The sequence below is a fragment of the Aristolochia californica genome, unplaced genomic scaffold, assembly GCF_029961685.1.
Source record: "Aristolochia californica isolate CCGP_79_NKW_82.1479 unplaced genomic scaffold, dmAriCali1.0.hap1 SCAF_16, whole genome shotgun sequence".
NCBI classification, from domain to species: Eukaryota; Viridiplantae; Streptophyta; class Magnoliopsida; order Piperales; family Aristolochiaceae; genus Aristolochia; species Aristolochia californica.
In genome coordinates this window covers 16,769,804-16,786,273 of record NW_027181837.1, presented here as the reverse complement: position 1 = coordinate 16,786,273, position 16,470 = coordinate 16,769,804, and the positions used below count along the sequence as shown (strand labels likewise).

The 16,470-nt window shown below is 40.6% G+C and overlaps 1 protein-coding gene across 3 annotated transcripts in view; it reads left to right on the top strand.

The window, feature by feature from the left end:
• LOC137952516 (nuclear-pore anchor) overlaps positions 1 to 16,470 on the top strand; it is an 80,743-nt gene that overhangs the window by 18,331 nt on the left and 45,942 nt on the right. For all 3 annotated transcript variants that reach the window (XR_011112296.1, XM_068799590.1, XM_068799589.1), the window contains exons 13-14: positions 4,380 to 4,483; positions 12,664 to 12,732. Coding sequence is in view for 2 of the 3 variants with exons in the window: in XM_068799590.1 (XP_068655691.1) it covers positions 4,380 to 4,483; positions 12,664 to 12,732 (173 nt within the window). In the remaining variant the exon portion in view is untranslated. The remainder of the gene's footprint in view (positions 1 to 4,379; positions 4,484 to 12,663; positions 12,733 to 16,470) is intronic.

Sequence of the window (16,470 nt, the reverse complement as noted above, 5' to 3'; positions counted from 1 at the left end):
TCCAAATCTTGCTCAAGACTCAACAATATTGCATAGAAGACTCAGAAAGAATCTTGAGTCCTGGACTGATAAACATACTATTGCAGTCCAATTAATTAAGAGAAAGGTTAGACGACTTCCTTGCCTTAACCTTACTAATCCTTCATATCCGATGGTTGTTGAAACTGATGCCTCTCATATTGGCTATGGTGGCATATTGAAACAAATTAATCCAGCTAGTAAAAAGGAAGAACTTATTCGTTTTACTTCTGGTAATTGTCAAACAAGAAATTCTTGCTATTATTAAGTGCATTCATAAATTTCAAGATGATTTATTAAATCAGAAATTTCTTTTAAGAGTTGATTGCTCTACTGCTAAATTTATTCTTAAAAAGGATGTAAAAAATCTTACATCCAAACAAATCTTTGCCAAATGGCAGGCGGAATTAAGCGCCTTTGATATTTATATTGAACATATCAAAGGAGAATTAAACTCCTTACCTGATTTTCTAACCCGTGAATTTCTTCAGGGTTCCAATCATGGTTAACCCCTACAGGGGTAACCCACTCCCAATAAGAGGAAGTGGTTCATCATCAAGAGGCCGAGGCCGTGATAATCAAGGACGAACCCCTGTGTCTTATAAATAGACACTGGAATCTGAACCAGAGTATATTACTCTTCTTGATCAGGAAATTATTTTGATCCTCACTAAGGAGGAATTAGATGGTACCCTGGATTCTTGGGAGAAGATGCAGAAATGGCTTGGTGATGCTTACTGTCCCATCCGTGCAGGAAAATAGTGGTATTCATTTGAATCCATTTTGGTTCATGTGAATTTTATCTCAGTGCATCATACATTGACCAATGTGGCTAAATGGGATAGCCCAAGAGTGTACAACAAAAGTACAATTCAGAAATTTATGCATCCGTCTGGTTGGGGAAAATCTATAGCGCTTCCTAATGATAAGGAATTCAATTACTGGGATTATATTGATGCTGGTCTGATGTCTTTTATTACCAGAATCCCACTCATCGACATTCCTGGTTCTTCCAATGGAGCAAGGATGCCTTTAAGGTCATTACCTTTACCTAATTGGGTTTTCAATTGGTGGATCAAATTTGGGCCGCCAACGGAGATATTACCTGAGCCAATGAAGGTTCAATTTGATTTATGGCTGAAAACAAGTTCTGAGCTAAAAACTCTGGGTAGAATACCCAATGGTGCAAAACTATTCATCTTCTTTATGATATTCTCTCTATCATGGATTTGGAGATGGGACTATATTTCTGAGCGAGAGAGAGGGAGGGAGGGAGGTGGATCTCCCGACATCTAAATTGAAGAACCGATCTTGAAGATTGATGAAGTGGATCAAGCGATCCTTCATCAGGCATGTTCAATGAGGCTATAGGTGAATAACTTTGCTGCATAGGAACTAGAGAACTTACCCAGACAATCCAAAGGAAAGGGGATAAATACTGGTGACTCTTCAAGTGAGGGGAAAAGGAAGGGACATACTAATAAGTCTGCATCTAGATCTTGAGTGGAACTAATTTAGAGTCAAAAGACATGTCTGATGATGATACAAGTGGGGAAGTGATGGACTTTGCCACGAAGCTTGAAGCTAAGGCGAATCTGGCAGCCAAAACCAAGTAGTTATCTAGGAAAAATGGGGTAAGAAATGTTTCTTATCTCATGAAATGTTAGGGGAGTTGGCAATTCTAGGAAGAGGGCTGCAATTAGGCAATTGATTGATGGGAAAATGGCTCAAGTAACCTTCCTCCAAGAGACTAAGATGCAAGCCATGTCTGTCAGAGATCGTTGTCATATTCCGCAACCAGGGTGGTTGGTAGCTTGGTGCTAGCAGTTCTGGTGGGGGATCCTTATAATTTGAGACAAGGTGATTCTTGTTTTGCAAGATAGTCACCTTGGTTCTTTCGCTATTGGAGTGTTAAATTTCTGGACAGGGAGGCGGGGGTGACTTGGTGACTCAACTGACTTTACCGTGCTAGTGGATACAGATTTTGAAATGAGTTTTGGGAGGAACTAGCTCAGATAATTGTTGACTGGGATTACTTGTGCTTGCTAGCTGGGAATTTCAACTTAGTCCGCTTCTGCAATGAGAAATCCCCTCTAGTTACAAGTGTCTTATCCACCATGAGAGGATCTGTGACTTTATTGGAGCTTGTGAACTTGAGGAGATCACAAACTTCAGGTAGTCTTTTACATGGAGATACTGTCTATGCAACCCTACTGTATGTTGTCTGGATCGGTTCCTGGCCACTAGAGGCTGGCTGCAAATCTACATTGAGGCAATGGATTTGGTACTTGGGAAGCTAGTCTCTAACCATTGGATACCAAGTCTATTTCCTGGGGAAGAAAACTGTTCAAGTTTGACAATCATTGGCTGGAAAGTAAGGAGCTTATTCGACTGATGGAGATCTGATGGAATGAGTTTAGTGTGAATTGTCCAAGACCGGAGTTGTTGCAATGAAGTTTAAAACTCCTTACAAGCAAACTGAAGTCCTGGTCCAAACTAACCAGGCCTCTCTCACTGCTCAAAAGGAATTGCTTCACCTGCAAATCGACTCTCTCAACCTTGAGGAAGGTAGATCATTAAGCCCCTCTTGAGTGTTTCAGTTTGGCGGTTCATACATCACAACATGGCATTACGTAACTTCTAAGTATTCTCCGAGTTTGGCGATAGATGTTCCAACTATTCTTTGAGTGTATTCATTTCTCAGCTGGGGGTGGAGAAAAAATTAAATTCTGGTAAAATCTATGGGTTTCAGACGGTTCATTCAAGATTGTTTGACTCAGCCTTTATAATCTAGCCAGACAACTGGTTGCTAGGTTGTCTCCTTCAAGGTAGTTTTGAGGGGGTTAACTACAATATGCACATTCAATGATGCATAAGCCGTTGTTGGTATCTGCAGGCTGCTGAAGGAGCTCGACGTGGTCTACCTTCAACCCTCTGAACCTACTAAAATGATTTCAACCTTCTTAACCTAACAAAATGATCTGGTGTCAAACACTGACTACACCTTCTCTGTATCTTCTTGCTGTGAGAAACTAGTTGTAGATACACACTCTTCCTCACCTGTCGCTATTGCCTGGGTCTTTCTGGACTGCCGAGTTCTTCATTCAGAGATGCCTTCACAGGAAAACCCTAACCAGAGACAATCTTTGCAGACGAGGATCACTGTTGCCTTGCACATCGTGTCCTCTTTTGGGCTGGCGGATGAAAAATTGATCATTTTCTTTTTCACTGTCACTTCACTTGGCACACATGGGACTACTTTCTCAGTCTATTTAATCTCCCAGTTTGCTTGCTGGCTTCATTCAAGGATTTTGTCTACATTGGATCCAGTCTTCCCATACCCTTGCTTGGAAAGATCATGTTTAACACTTGCTTGACCTTTAATCTTTGGCAAACTTAGAAGGGCGCAATCAAGAGGGTCGTCAACTCGTTAGGTGACAGTGGCTGATATCATTCTTTGCCCTATAATTGCTTGGCTCTGCACTTTGGATGCATTTGAAGATATCAAGGGAGGCCCACTTTGTCATTGCTGGAAGGTGGTGGCTACTCTTAGTGGGGGCAAGCGGCTGGTGGCTGGTGCTGTTTGGAGGCAACCCTAGGCCTTCAAAGTTTGGGAGTGTTCTAACATCCCAAAAGTGAGATTTATGTTCCAATGTGGGTCCGTTGGGCATTTTTAATTCTATTTGAGCTGAGCTTCAAGGGTTTTGGTTCCATAATCGGTTCTAGGGGAGAATAAATGTGACTCTGGCAACGTCATAAGTTGTTGCTTCGGCAAGAAGAATCCTCTTGGTGCAACAAGATGTGCTTTAATGAGATTCAGGATGTTTCTTCTAACATTGTTTTCTCTTGGCCTTATATACCTAAATCGGCTAATGGGTGAGTTGACTCATTAGCTAACGAGGGGGTATGCCTTCTAATCCCATTGTCGTAAGGGAACCTCCTTGATGTATTTGCAGCCTTCTGGCTTTAGAATGAAGTTGCACTTTTTTCAAAATAAAAAAAAGCAAAAAATTGGTATCTTGTTTTTGAATATCCAAGGGATACCTTTACTATATTTTAACTTGTTTCTTATTACAATGTCATACCGATCCAACCAGAAGTTAAACCTGACTGTAGTGGAACCTGTCTAACTGCCAGTTGGACGGCTGCTTTGGTATTAGAAGCATTGTGAATGCTATTATGAACTTGTACTAAGATGATTTTGTTATGAGATCTGGGACCCTATAATACAGGGGACAACTTCTGGAGTACTTGCATTGAATATCTTATTTGCAGTCAGTCTAAGGTGGCATGCTCGGGAATCTAATTTTATTTGTAGGCTTTCTTGGAATGCTAACAATTATTATTATGGATTATTGCAGCTGAGCACGAGAGAATGGTGGAAGCATACAAATTAATGGAGCAGAAACTTCAGCAGTCACACACTGAGGATGCTAAGCTTGAGAATACCATCCGTGAGTTGAAGGTATATCCCCTTCCCAATTTTCACTTGAATAATTGTTTAGGATACATGATTAGAGAATTCTAGGATGCGCCTGTTTCTCTGAAGAACGTGAAATATCATTTCTTGATATTATTTGTTGTGGCTGCTTTTTATTTTTTACAGGTGGGGCAGATGGTTATCTTTTGCTTGCTCCATTTCATTGTGCACTAGTTGATGTGATACAATAAATCATAAACTCTCTTTTATGGTTAATCTTGTACATCCATTCTTCTGGAATTTTGCGAGTTAACCTCTATTCAAAATGTAAACAAGGTTCATTTAAAAAAAAAAAAAATGTAAACAAGGCAAGAGCACCCTTGCTAAAGGGTTATTTTGCCTTTTTTATAATGTGAATGCCCATAGCTCTTTTTAACCATGCTCAATGCTTGTGGTCCCAACCTAAAAAGTTTCTGACGGGAAAACAGTCAGTTAATTTGTTTTAATAATGTGCCCATAAATTTAGCTTGTTTATGAATGAGCCATACAGTAACATGGTTGGCCCACTAAGTGAGTCCTCTGTCAATATACCTACCCATCTACAATACTAGCCCTTGGAAGCTGGCATTGGTTGCTGTCAAAATTGTATCCATACCCCAGCGGATTTTTTTGTTTGTTGTACCATCTAATCAATCCTACAATGAAATGGTTGGTCCACCAAGTGAGCCCTGCATCAATGTACTTACCCATCTACTGAACTGTTGGTCCTTCGGGGCGAGTGTGTCTTCAACCTCATTGCCAATCATTTCGGTACACTCATCCGGTTTGACAAGTGCATTGTCGATCGCCGGAGGTTCGACCGTGCCTGGATTTTCATCAATCCCAACAGAGTCCAATCTGGGACGTCCTTCTTGCGACTTGGCACTGGCCAAACCTCCTTTTGGCTCAACATTTTGTTGAAGGCCTTGTCAACGACATTGTTACCTCCACTGGCGGCAGCAACAACGATGAAACCCCACCTCGATTCAGTGACTTTTGCAACCCAGCCATTCCAGTGAGTCGATTTACCAACCTGGAATCCCCTCCCCCCCTCCCCTCTTCTGCTACCTCTAAGCGCCACTCTTCCTACGGTTACCTCCCCTACCCTTTCTTTCAAATTCAAACCCTGACCCACCTCCAGAAAATTTCCCTTGCCACCCTGACCCCTCTACCCCCCCCACCTGGCTTCGCTGCAAAACCAGACCCCCCCACTGCCTATACCACTTGGCCCCTTCTTCTCTCACCTTTGTTCTTCTGCTTGGTCCAGAACACCTACCTGGGAAGTGAGAGAAGCTTTCTTGGCACCAAGGGAGGACTTCAGGTTGGAAGCCCAAGACTTCAGCTTACCTTTGAGTAGCTTAAGTTTTTGAGGGAGATCCAATCCGACGACCACCTGTAAAACTGGACCACCAGGCAGTTATGAGTTGATCAAAATCTGCATGAAGTAACCAAGAGTTCTCAAAGCGGAAAGGGGCTGGGCCCCATCTACCAAAAGATGTGGAAAGGAGAATCGGCCAATGATCAGATCCTACCTGATTGAGAACCCTGCCTGAAGCATCATCATAAATCTGAAGCCAATCACCACTCACAAGAAATCTGTCTAGCTCGGAGAGAATGGGTTGTTTCTGCCCATTCGACCAAGTAAATGTCTTCTCATACAGAGGGATTTCCACCAACTTAGCACCCCTGATAAAGTCCGCGAACCTCCTCATGGAAGAGGAAATACGAGTGGCAGGAGGGGATTTTTCGTTGCAGAATTTGATCGCATTGAAATCTCCTGCAATGAGCCAAGACAATGACCAAAGCTCGAGAAGAGCGTGAAGCTCCTCCAAAAAGGATCTACGTTGACGGTATCTAGTGGGCCCATAAACCCCAACAAGCCCCGAAGTGCACCCTAGGCAGCAATCGATGAATTTTAGCTCAATCGAGAATTGACCAAAGCATAGATCCGTGAGGTCGACCAAGCAAAGAGTTCCAGAGAACCATTAGACCACGGAATGGCCCACTGTATCAATAGCACGCCACTCCTGGGTAGGGCAGGACCACATTTCCCACGCAATGAAGTTAGTCATGCCATGCCCCGTCATCTCTTGAAGGATCACAATCGGGGCCTTGCAGGATGCAAGAACTCAGCTAAGAACGGCACACTTCCTAGGTGAGCCAACTCCTCAAACATTCTAGGAGAGCACAATCATTTCTGGGGGTGGTTTGTGCACTCCTAGGTCCTTATCACCGTGCAAATAACCTTTGTAGGCTACTCCCATAAGTTTGGCAAGGTTCATTATCTGCTGCTATGTCTTGCTGCCTCTCCGACTGAATGGTGGCAGTGATCGGCTCCAAACGTTCCTTCGGGGGGGGGGGGGGGGTGCGATCCTAATCATGCCAACTAGGTAGAATATCAAAAAATTCCCCATGAGGGGGAGTAGAAGCAGGGGCTCTATGACGCCTCTGATAAGTGGCGAGAGGGGTGGCCGCGCTCCTTGACTATCTTGAGATAGGCACCGTAACCACCGGCTAGGTGGCAGTATCAGTTTATTGCTGTGAATTGTTTTGAGACATTTGTTTTTGAAACAAGATGATTTTGTTTCAAAGCAAAGCAAGAAAATACATCAAGGAAGACCTCCCCTTACAACAAGAGATTGAAGGGAGGGACCCAATTTAGCACACAAATCAGCAGCTGTGTTGGTTGATCTAAGTATAAGTAATAGAGGATACAATTTCCATAATATCAAGATAAAGCTGCCAGTGACTCTACGAAGGGAAGGAGGTGGTGGAGCACCATTCGATGACAACTTTGGAGGCTACTTCCACAGTAAGCGGACCTCTGAAGCGAGCCTGAAAAATGCGGAGGTCGTGAAGAAGGCCCGGGAGCTCAGCAGTAGTGTCCGCAACACCGAGAGGGCTAAAATATGTTATAATAGCTGAGCCTCTGGGATAAAAATTCTCACCTCTAATTTTACCACCCCAACTCCCCTCAACCTCGCCACCCTACGGCCATTGCCTAGACCTTACTTGCCTCACCTCGTGTGAAATTTTTTTATTTGGTGTGCTTGTAGAGATAAAATTCTCACCTCTGATTCTCTCATTAGGTGTGACGCTTCTGTCCAGGACCCCTCTTGCCCCTTTTGCCTAAATACTCCCGAAACAGCCACCCATGTCCTTCTCCACTACCACTTCGCCCATGCAGTTTGTGTTAGCCTCCTTAATAAAATTGGACTTCAGTATTGTATCTCCCAAAATTTGCCATCCACTATCCTATCAATTACAAGTGCTAGACTCCCCAAAATTGGAAAATTGCTCATATCTAGCTGTGTGAGCTATATATTCTTTGGGCCTTATGGTAGGAAAGGAATAGCCGGAAATTCAAATTTAAATCTTCCACAATTGAAGTTCTGGTAGATAAAATTGTTGGTCAAGTAACAACCTGACTCTTGACTCGGAAGGAATTCAGTTCCCTCAGTGGCACTAATCTCAGAGGGAACTGACGATTGATTGTTGAGATGGTGTATCCTACTTGTTCTCCAACAATTGCGATATGGACTCTTGCACCTGCGAGCCACTACAAGATGAACTTCGACGGTAGCGCTTTTGGCTGTCGTGGTCCTGCTGGTTTTGGAGTAGGCCATGACGAAAACAGCCATCTCCTTTACGCCTTTGCCGCCCCTTTAGGAATCTTTGACTCCACCACTGTATGACTCTCCGGATTATTCAATGGGCTTCAGGTCTTCCAGGGCCATCTTGTGGGTCCCCTCCTTATCGAAGGCAACTCCAAGATTGTTGTTGAGTGGTGCGCAAAGGTAAACAATCCTCCCCGGCGGCATTGGGACATTTACTTTGAATTGTACTTGGACCCACATCCCTAGGTCTGCCAATCACTTGGCAGATTCTCAAGCTAAACAGGGCGTTTCCCTTCAACACCTTGTTGTGGAGGAAGACCCACTTTGTTAGGTTTGTATATTTCTCTCCCTCCTTTATAAAATTTTTTACATCATTTTATAAAAAAAAATGTAGTATCAGTAATTTAGTTGATGATTTGGCAAGATGTGAGTCTCCCTACAACATCTTGTTGTTAGACGTTCATTAGTAGACTTAGCGGCTGTTTTATTTTGTTCTCATGGAGTTTCGGCTTTTTCTCTTTGTTCTATCCTGGTCCTTTTGGAGAGCTTTTACCAGCTTTTCTTTTTTTATATATCCTTTATAGCTGAAGCGGAACCAAATGATAAACTAAAATAAAATATCATGCTAATGCATTCAATGAGGATGTATCTCTTGACTTCTGATCCTCCTAGTACAGCCAAAATTGAAAAAGTTGGCCAATATTGGAGCATTGACCCTGCTATTGTAATGTTGGGCCTTTGGGTGGTTGTGCATCTGACGAACTTATGTAACACGCTTTATATTAAATGGTTGGCCAAGTTTTTAATGTGGCCCTATATGCCGTATGTGAGATCTATTTAATAAGATCCACATTGGACTAATTTTAAGGTGTATTACGACATTAAGAATGGTTATTAGGAATCATACTGTTAAAGCCATTTATAATGTGCGGAAGCTTGACCAGTAAGACTTATTTAAATGGTTCCGAAAATGAACTGATAGGGTCACAGGTCCACACATTAGATGAGACGTGATGACTTTGCCTTATGAGTTACATCATGATTATAGTTATGAAAGGATAAGGAAGTTTGGCTCTGAACCATGAGTATAATTTGGCACATTCTAGGGTGGTATGTGTAAACACCTTTTTGTTTTTTTGAAGAGAGGGATGTGTTTTTCGGTGTCTATATATAAAATACAAAGAAAATAACATGTAGAAAGGCACAAAGAGTAATATTATACAAAAATGGGAAAAAAGATACAATAGCCTAGAATTATATAGGCATGATAAAGCCCAAGGGGGATTTTTTTTTTAAATGATGCTGATTTTTATTAAGACAAAAGCTCAAAAGATCAATTTACAAAGCCCAAGGGAGATTAAAAGGGAAGATATCTGGGTTGATATGGCGTTGCCGTGAATCTCCACCATGGGCCATGTGATACTGTGATTTTTGGTGCATTGATTTAACCTTGTTGTAGCGTTCGTCTAATGGTGTTTGATGGCTAAGGGGGTGTTGTTTAGAGTGATCTTGCTTTATGTGGAACACTGTTTAAGGGATAAATGATCTTTAGTGGTGCGTGGATTTTCCATGACAAGGAGCAAGGAGGCTTAGCTAGAACATCACAGCATATAGACATACAATAAAGTTATGCTAAGGAAGGTGGCCCAGACTGCTCCATTTCTAAATTATTTAGTCATTTTCAAGTTCAATTATTTAGTGGTTATCCAAAGATTGAAGGAGTTGGTTAGTTTCAAAGGCTTCAACTTCAGGATGGGCATGCTATTGAAATGTTTTTAGCTAGTATGACCGGAAGACATGGTGTTTGAGACTTGCATCAGGGTCCTACTTATGGTAAACTATGGTTAAAGCACCAACACAGGCTTGGCAAAGAGTGTCTCACAGAAGTTTGGGGCACATTGCTGATGTGGAGGTGTGATTAACCACTTAATCGAATGCTTGATGGCCAAACCAATTGGTTTGTGTTTATCATTGAAATCAGTCCTCATTCGGAATGGTCACAGCATCTTTGCAAGTGGGCTCAGAATGATGTAACCCTTTTTTAGACTTTCTACAAAGAATTGGAATATTCAGTTTGTGGCCCCACATAATCCATTGAAGCATTAACCTTTTCTTTTCCAATTGTCATTGATTTGCCCTATCCAAACGTTCTCCTGATAGTCCCTACCATTAATAGCCATCTGTTCAGTAACTTGAGAATCCTGTAATTGCAAAAAATGCACCCAAAATTGATGAATTCCCCCTTTCAGGTACTCTGGGAAAAGCAGGACTCAAATTCTCATCTCCATTAATGATGATATTACTGTTAGCATTTAGAATCGAATCTCCAGTCTGATGTTCTCCCAAGATTGTTGGAATAGTATGAACCCCTTCCAACTATGGATTCAACCATCTGTTTGGAACAATTTGGGCTTGTCTTCTCCAACACCAACAAGCTCTATTTTACTGGAAACCCTGGTTAGCTTCCATTGTATTTTTTACCACATTGCTCCTTATGACATACCGAACTCGGGAACAAATTTCGCAGCTTAATTTTGACTTGAGCCTGTCCATCCTTTTCATAGACAGTGTTTCATTGTCCACTTCCAGCACTTCTATCACTTCAGCCAGATTTGTAACAACCTCCCTTTTCCATTAATAAATTGGATTCCAAAAATTTCATTTCATAAACGTGTGATTGTGCCTTAGTCAGGAACCCGAGACACAATGCTTAAAAAAAGGCCTCCACGGATTTGGTCTTTTAGATTCAAGATATGATCCCGAGCCACCTTGTATGCACTTCAATCAACCCAACATTCAGCTCTAACAGAGATAATTGGAGGTGTCTTGCCCAACTTCACACTTCTTCGAAGCCCCCTGTTATTTGTGAGTGGACCCTGCCTCTTGCTAGTGTCCTTAAGTTGAATTTTGACGGTTCTTCTTTTGGTAACTCTGGCTTAAGGGTTTCGGCGGCGTGATTCATGATTCCCTTGGGAACCAGATCGTCTCTTTCTCCGGCCCTCTCGGTATTGTGGACTCCACGATGGCCGAGCTTCAAAGCCTTCTTAATGAGGTCTGTGTTTTTCGAGACCATTGCTCCCGGCCCATCCTGATCGAGGGAGACTCCAAGGTGGTGATCGGTTGGTGTGAGAATGTCTCTATGCTTCCGTGGTGCCATTGAGATGCCGTTTTTGAAATTTTGGATATTGTCAATCTTTTTGATTGTTTTTGGTCTCTCATTCTGAGATCAGTAAATTCTGTGGTCGATGCTTCAACCAAACAAGGTGCCTCCTTGCAATCTCTTATTGTTAGGAGTTAGCTCCTCCTCTTTGCCCTCTTTAATAAAATCACATTTCATAAAAAAAACAGAGATAAATGGAATAGACCATTAATACTCCAATTCGAAACAATATAATTTTCCAATTTGGTGAAATTCCATTCATTTTGAGTACGGCAATCCAACAATCTGTCAAGCTTCAAGGTCCTCTCCTTCATTATTCATCTTTCGCTGTTATTACTGATGTGTTTAAGCTGTGTGGTAAAGGAAGTTGTGCAAAACTTCCTGCTATGTAGTGCAGTTTCTGTACTGAGATCAGAAATTATTCCCACCAAAAATCTGCGTTATGCTTCTCTACTATTGGGCAAATATGTGATGCAGTCCACGGCTCTATCAGGAATTGAAATTTAAAACTCCCGAAACAAATAGATCGTTGATAAACTTTTGCTAATCATCTTTTAACTAGGAGGTAAACATGGAGATGACAGACGACAAAATTTTTGTCAGTAGTCGAACAAATCTTCTTCACAGCTCCTACCTTTCTTTAATCTTCAGGTCAAAAGGTTTTTCTCCACCCACAATGTCAATATAACCACAGACAATTCCATGTTGAAAAAAGTAGATCTTGATGCGAACAAACTTGATGGCTGTTCTCAAATTGATTATGCACTCCGAATCGAGTATATAGACAAGTCTGACCAATTGGATTCCCACTCTTTCCTGCCTGCCTCTCACCTCTCTGCATCGATTCTTGCTAGTCTTTCCTTGCACCTCACCCATCTCTCCTTACCCAGAAAAATTGACCTTATTTACTTTGGCTTTCCAAAACTTTTCATTAAACAAAATATCATGGATAGTCATGTTGGTCTCTTGTAACAGTTTTTTTATTAATCAAACATCTTGCTATTAAAAAAAAAAGATCTAGCTGCTTGAATGTGGCAGGTGGCCCTGCTTGGACATGATTGTGAAGGCCTGACCATTTAGACTGAATAAATGTTGTACCATTATGAGAATATCAACTAGATATTGTTTGCAATAAAGTCATTGATGGCTTTTTGCAATCACTAATTATTGTTGATGTTTGAACTTTCTGTCTAGCTGTTTTTCTATGAACTACTTATGTGGGTTTAAGATCTGAGGGGGCTTCCTTCCCTTTTGCTTTGCCTCTTACCATATTGATTGAGTTGATACAAAGTCTTTGAAATTTGTTATTACTATTATTGTTGTTGTGGTTTGTTTGTTTCTATTCTTGTTTAAGTTCCCTTTGTTTTATAATCAATAGTACTATGTTTCCTGATCTTTTTTTTTTTCAGGCTGACTTGAGGAGGCACGAACGAGATTATGATATTGCCCAGAAAGAGGTAGCTGATCTCGAAAAGCAGGTAAAATAGTAAGATTTATTTATTGTTTTCTTTTCCGATGTATGAATATGACTGGGATTGGGAACCTGAAATCATCTTTGTTTTATAGTAGTAAATAATGTGGAACATACCGTTTTCTGATTTTAGTAGCATTCAATAATGATAGTACTTTCCACTCTTTCAAGTAGTCAGGCAGCATTTCTGATTCAACCATTTAGCTTGGATGAAATAGAAGCTGGTTTGAAGCTCTGTTCTAATGATAAGGCTCTAGGAGTTGAATTTTATAAAGAAAGTTAATAGTTTTATTAGATCTGATGTGCTGTCCATGTTTTGAGGTTTTCTATGAAAATGGGATTACTTCTAATAGTGAGGGTTGCTCTCTAATAGATCTGATTCCAAAGCATTTAGGAGCCAATACACCAGCTGACTATAGGCCAACCAGTCTCATTGAGAGCCATTATAAGGTGATTGCTAAAATCTTTCATTAAGACTTGCGAAATCTGTCATAAGTGAACCCAAAGTCCATTCATCAAAGGTGACACACCAGCTGACTATAGGCCAATCAGTCTCATTGCAAGCCATTATAAGTTGATTGCTAAAATTGCCAAAGTTCTTCTGTCTATCATAAGTGAAACCCAAAGCCCTTTAATCAAAAGGCGTCTGATTTTAGATCCTTCTTTGATAGTGCATGAGCTAATAGATGACTATAAAAGAAAAAAAAAGAGGCGTAGCTATTAAACTAGTTATGGAGAAAGCTTTTGATTGGGTCAATTGGAAAATTTTGGATTCTACTATGGGTAAGATGGAATTTCTTCAAAGGTGGCGTGTTTGGATTTTCAGCTTTCGGTCATTTGTTTACCATTCCATGCTTTTGAACGAACAGTAAAATGTTATTTTAAAGGAACTACAGGAGTTTGTAAAGGGGATCCTCTATCTCCCCTCTTTAATTATTGTGGGTCAGGGTTTGGCTAAAATTTCTCTTTATTGTCGTGAGTGCTGACTGGATTTCAGGTTTATCTTCAGGTGACCCAACCACATAACTATGCCATTGCTACAATTTGCTGATTAGGTCCTCTGTTTCTGTGATGGTTCTAGGAATCATGTTCTTAATATAAAATCTCTATTACATATCCATTCAGCAGCCTTGGGATACTTTTTTGTTTTTTTTAATGAAGATGTATGAGCTATTAAAAGAGTAAAGAGTACAATACCTAGCTAAAAAGAGCCAGCAGCCTTGGGACTGAAAGTAAATTGGAGAAAATCAGAAGTTTTTGGATCAGTATGGCAGAGGAGGATCTTTGAGACTATGCTTCCCTTCTTGGCTGTAGCAAAATTGATTTGCCAGCGGCTTATCTTGGTCTTCCTTTATTTACAGATAGGCCTTCAAGCGTTTATAGAATATGTTAATTGGGTGGTTAGAATAACAACTTTCTTTTTGGCAAGGGAGCTTTCTTTCTTTTTGCAGGCCATACAAGTCTCATCAAATCTGTCCTATCTGGTATTCCCATTTTTTTCCTTATTTCTTATCCATTGCTCTTTAAGTGTTGTGGCTTGCGTAGAAAAACTTTAACAGAGGTTCTTGCGGTGGGGTGTCGATAAAAAATTTAAATATTCTTTAGGCAAATGGGACACAGTCTGTTAGAACTTGAGGCAGATGGGGGTCTTGGTATAAGGGAAATCAATTGGATCAGTCAGTCTTTCTTATCAAAGTGGTTAAGGTGATTTATAATGGAAAAAGATACTCTTTGGGGGACAGTAATCTCTTCTAAATATTTGTATGATGATCCTTATTGGTTACCAATTTCATTGTGTTTAATTTCCATTTCTTATTTGTGGAAAGGGATTTGTCGGCATCTTGAGGCTTTCCAAAGGGATTAGATGTCATGCTTTGAGTGGTTCTTTGATTAAATTCTGGTTTGATGTTTTTTTTTTTTTTTTTTTTTTTTTTTGTTGAAAAGAACACCTCTTAGTTATGAATTTCCATGGCTTTTCAATGTAGTTTGTGAAGAATATAACTACTCAGAGCTCAATGGATGGGACTGCTTTTCCAGTTAGTGTTTTAATTTTTTTAGGGCACTTTCCAACGGCTTCTACAGCTTTTGGAACCTGTTTTTATCAAAGGCTAACGTATTGATATTGTTGTACAGAGATTGGAGCATTCAGGTTCCTTCACATCTGCTTCTTTTTATAAGTATATTGCTGGATCTTCAATAACTTCTCATTATCCAAAGGTTTCTATTGTTTGTGTTAAGGAATAGTCCCACATAGACTAGTGAGTACAAAGATCTTGAGTTTATTAGTCCCACATTGTATAGTCCCAAATAGATTAGTGCTGTCCAAAGGACTGCTGAGAGCTCAGATGTGAAATTCTCTCAGTCTATTCAGATAACTACGATTTGGTTGAATGGATCGAATTATGTAAACTGGTCTAGATTAGTTTTGATGTATTTGAGGGCCAGAAGAATGGCAAAATATATAAATGATGATCCCCCGGTACCTGTTACTGAAGATTGGGTGGCAGAAGATAATTTAGTAATGACCTGGTTGGTCAATAGTATGGAATCCAGATTTAGTGATCAAATTTTGAGTTGCAATACTGCTAAGGCAATGTGGACTACATTGGCTTTCATTTTGTCTCATGAAAGTAATTTATCAAGGATCTATGAGTTATATGTGAAGTTCTTTAATATGAAGCGTGGAGGTAGATCAGTAACAAATTATTTCACTGAGATGAGGGGAGTACTTCAGGAAATTAGTACATTTCATTCTTTTACTATGAATGTTGAAGACATCCGTAAGAAAGAAAATCAGATTCAAGTAGCCCGGTTTTTGGATGGTTTGGGGCATGAGTATGATGCTATTAGAGCCCAATTGTTGGTTAATGAGGATGTGACCACTCTTGAGCAAACTTTTAACAGAGTTATTCGAGCTGAAGGTGCAACTGTAAATAAGAATGAGTCAGGTGGAGCCCTCTTAGAAGCAGCTGCTCTTAACCTTCAATCTTCTATTGGTAAGCCCGACGGTCAATTTCATGGTGGTAATATTAGAGGTAGAGGTCGGTCTGTTGGGGAGCATTGGCTAGGCGTTTGACATGGTATCAGAGCAGGTATTCATATGTGGGCCTACACCTAAACTATCTACTTGTAGAGCCACAAAAAAAGGCCTACACCTAAAACTATCCACTTGTAGAGCCACAAAAGAGGGCCTACACCTAAACTGCCTACTCTTAAATTATCCACTTGTAGAGCTACAAAAGAGGGTCTACACGTGAGGGGGAGTGTTAAGGAATAGTCCCACATAGATTAGTGAGTACAAAGATCTCGAGTTTAGTACTTGGTAAAGAGGTTTCCTATATTGGCTAGTCATTTTGGGAATAGGGCATTGGACCCAATTTAACAGTTTGGAAATGTAAAGTGCTTTATAAGGTTATCCCTTTTATGTGGTCTGCTGTCGTGGAAAAATATTAACCTATGATAAGTTTACAACCAGTGGTCAGATTGTTATTGCTAGTTTGTGTTAGTTGTACAGTGAGGTGGAGGAATCTTCCAATCCTGTTCTTTTACATTGCCCGCTCAGCTTGCATTTGGAGTTTTATATGCAGGAAGTTTGGGATTTCTTATCTGTTTTTCTCTCTCAACTTTGGATTTCATCAGTTTTTTGCTGCCCATTTTTCTAAGATGGGTGTTCTTTTTGGCACATTTTAGGTCCTGGTATTTTTTGGGGATTGTGGAAAGGAGAAGTCTTCAACCTTTGGGGGGT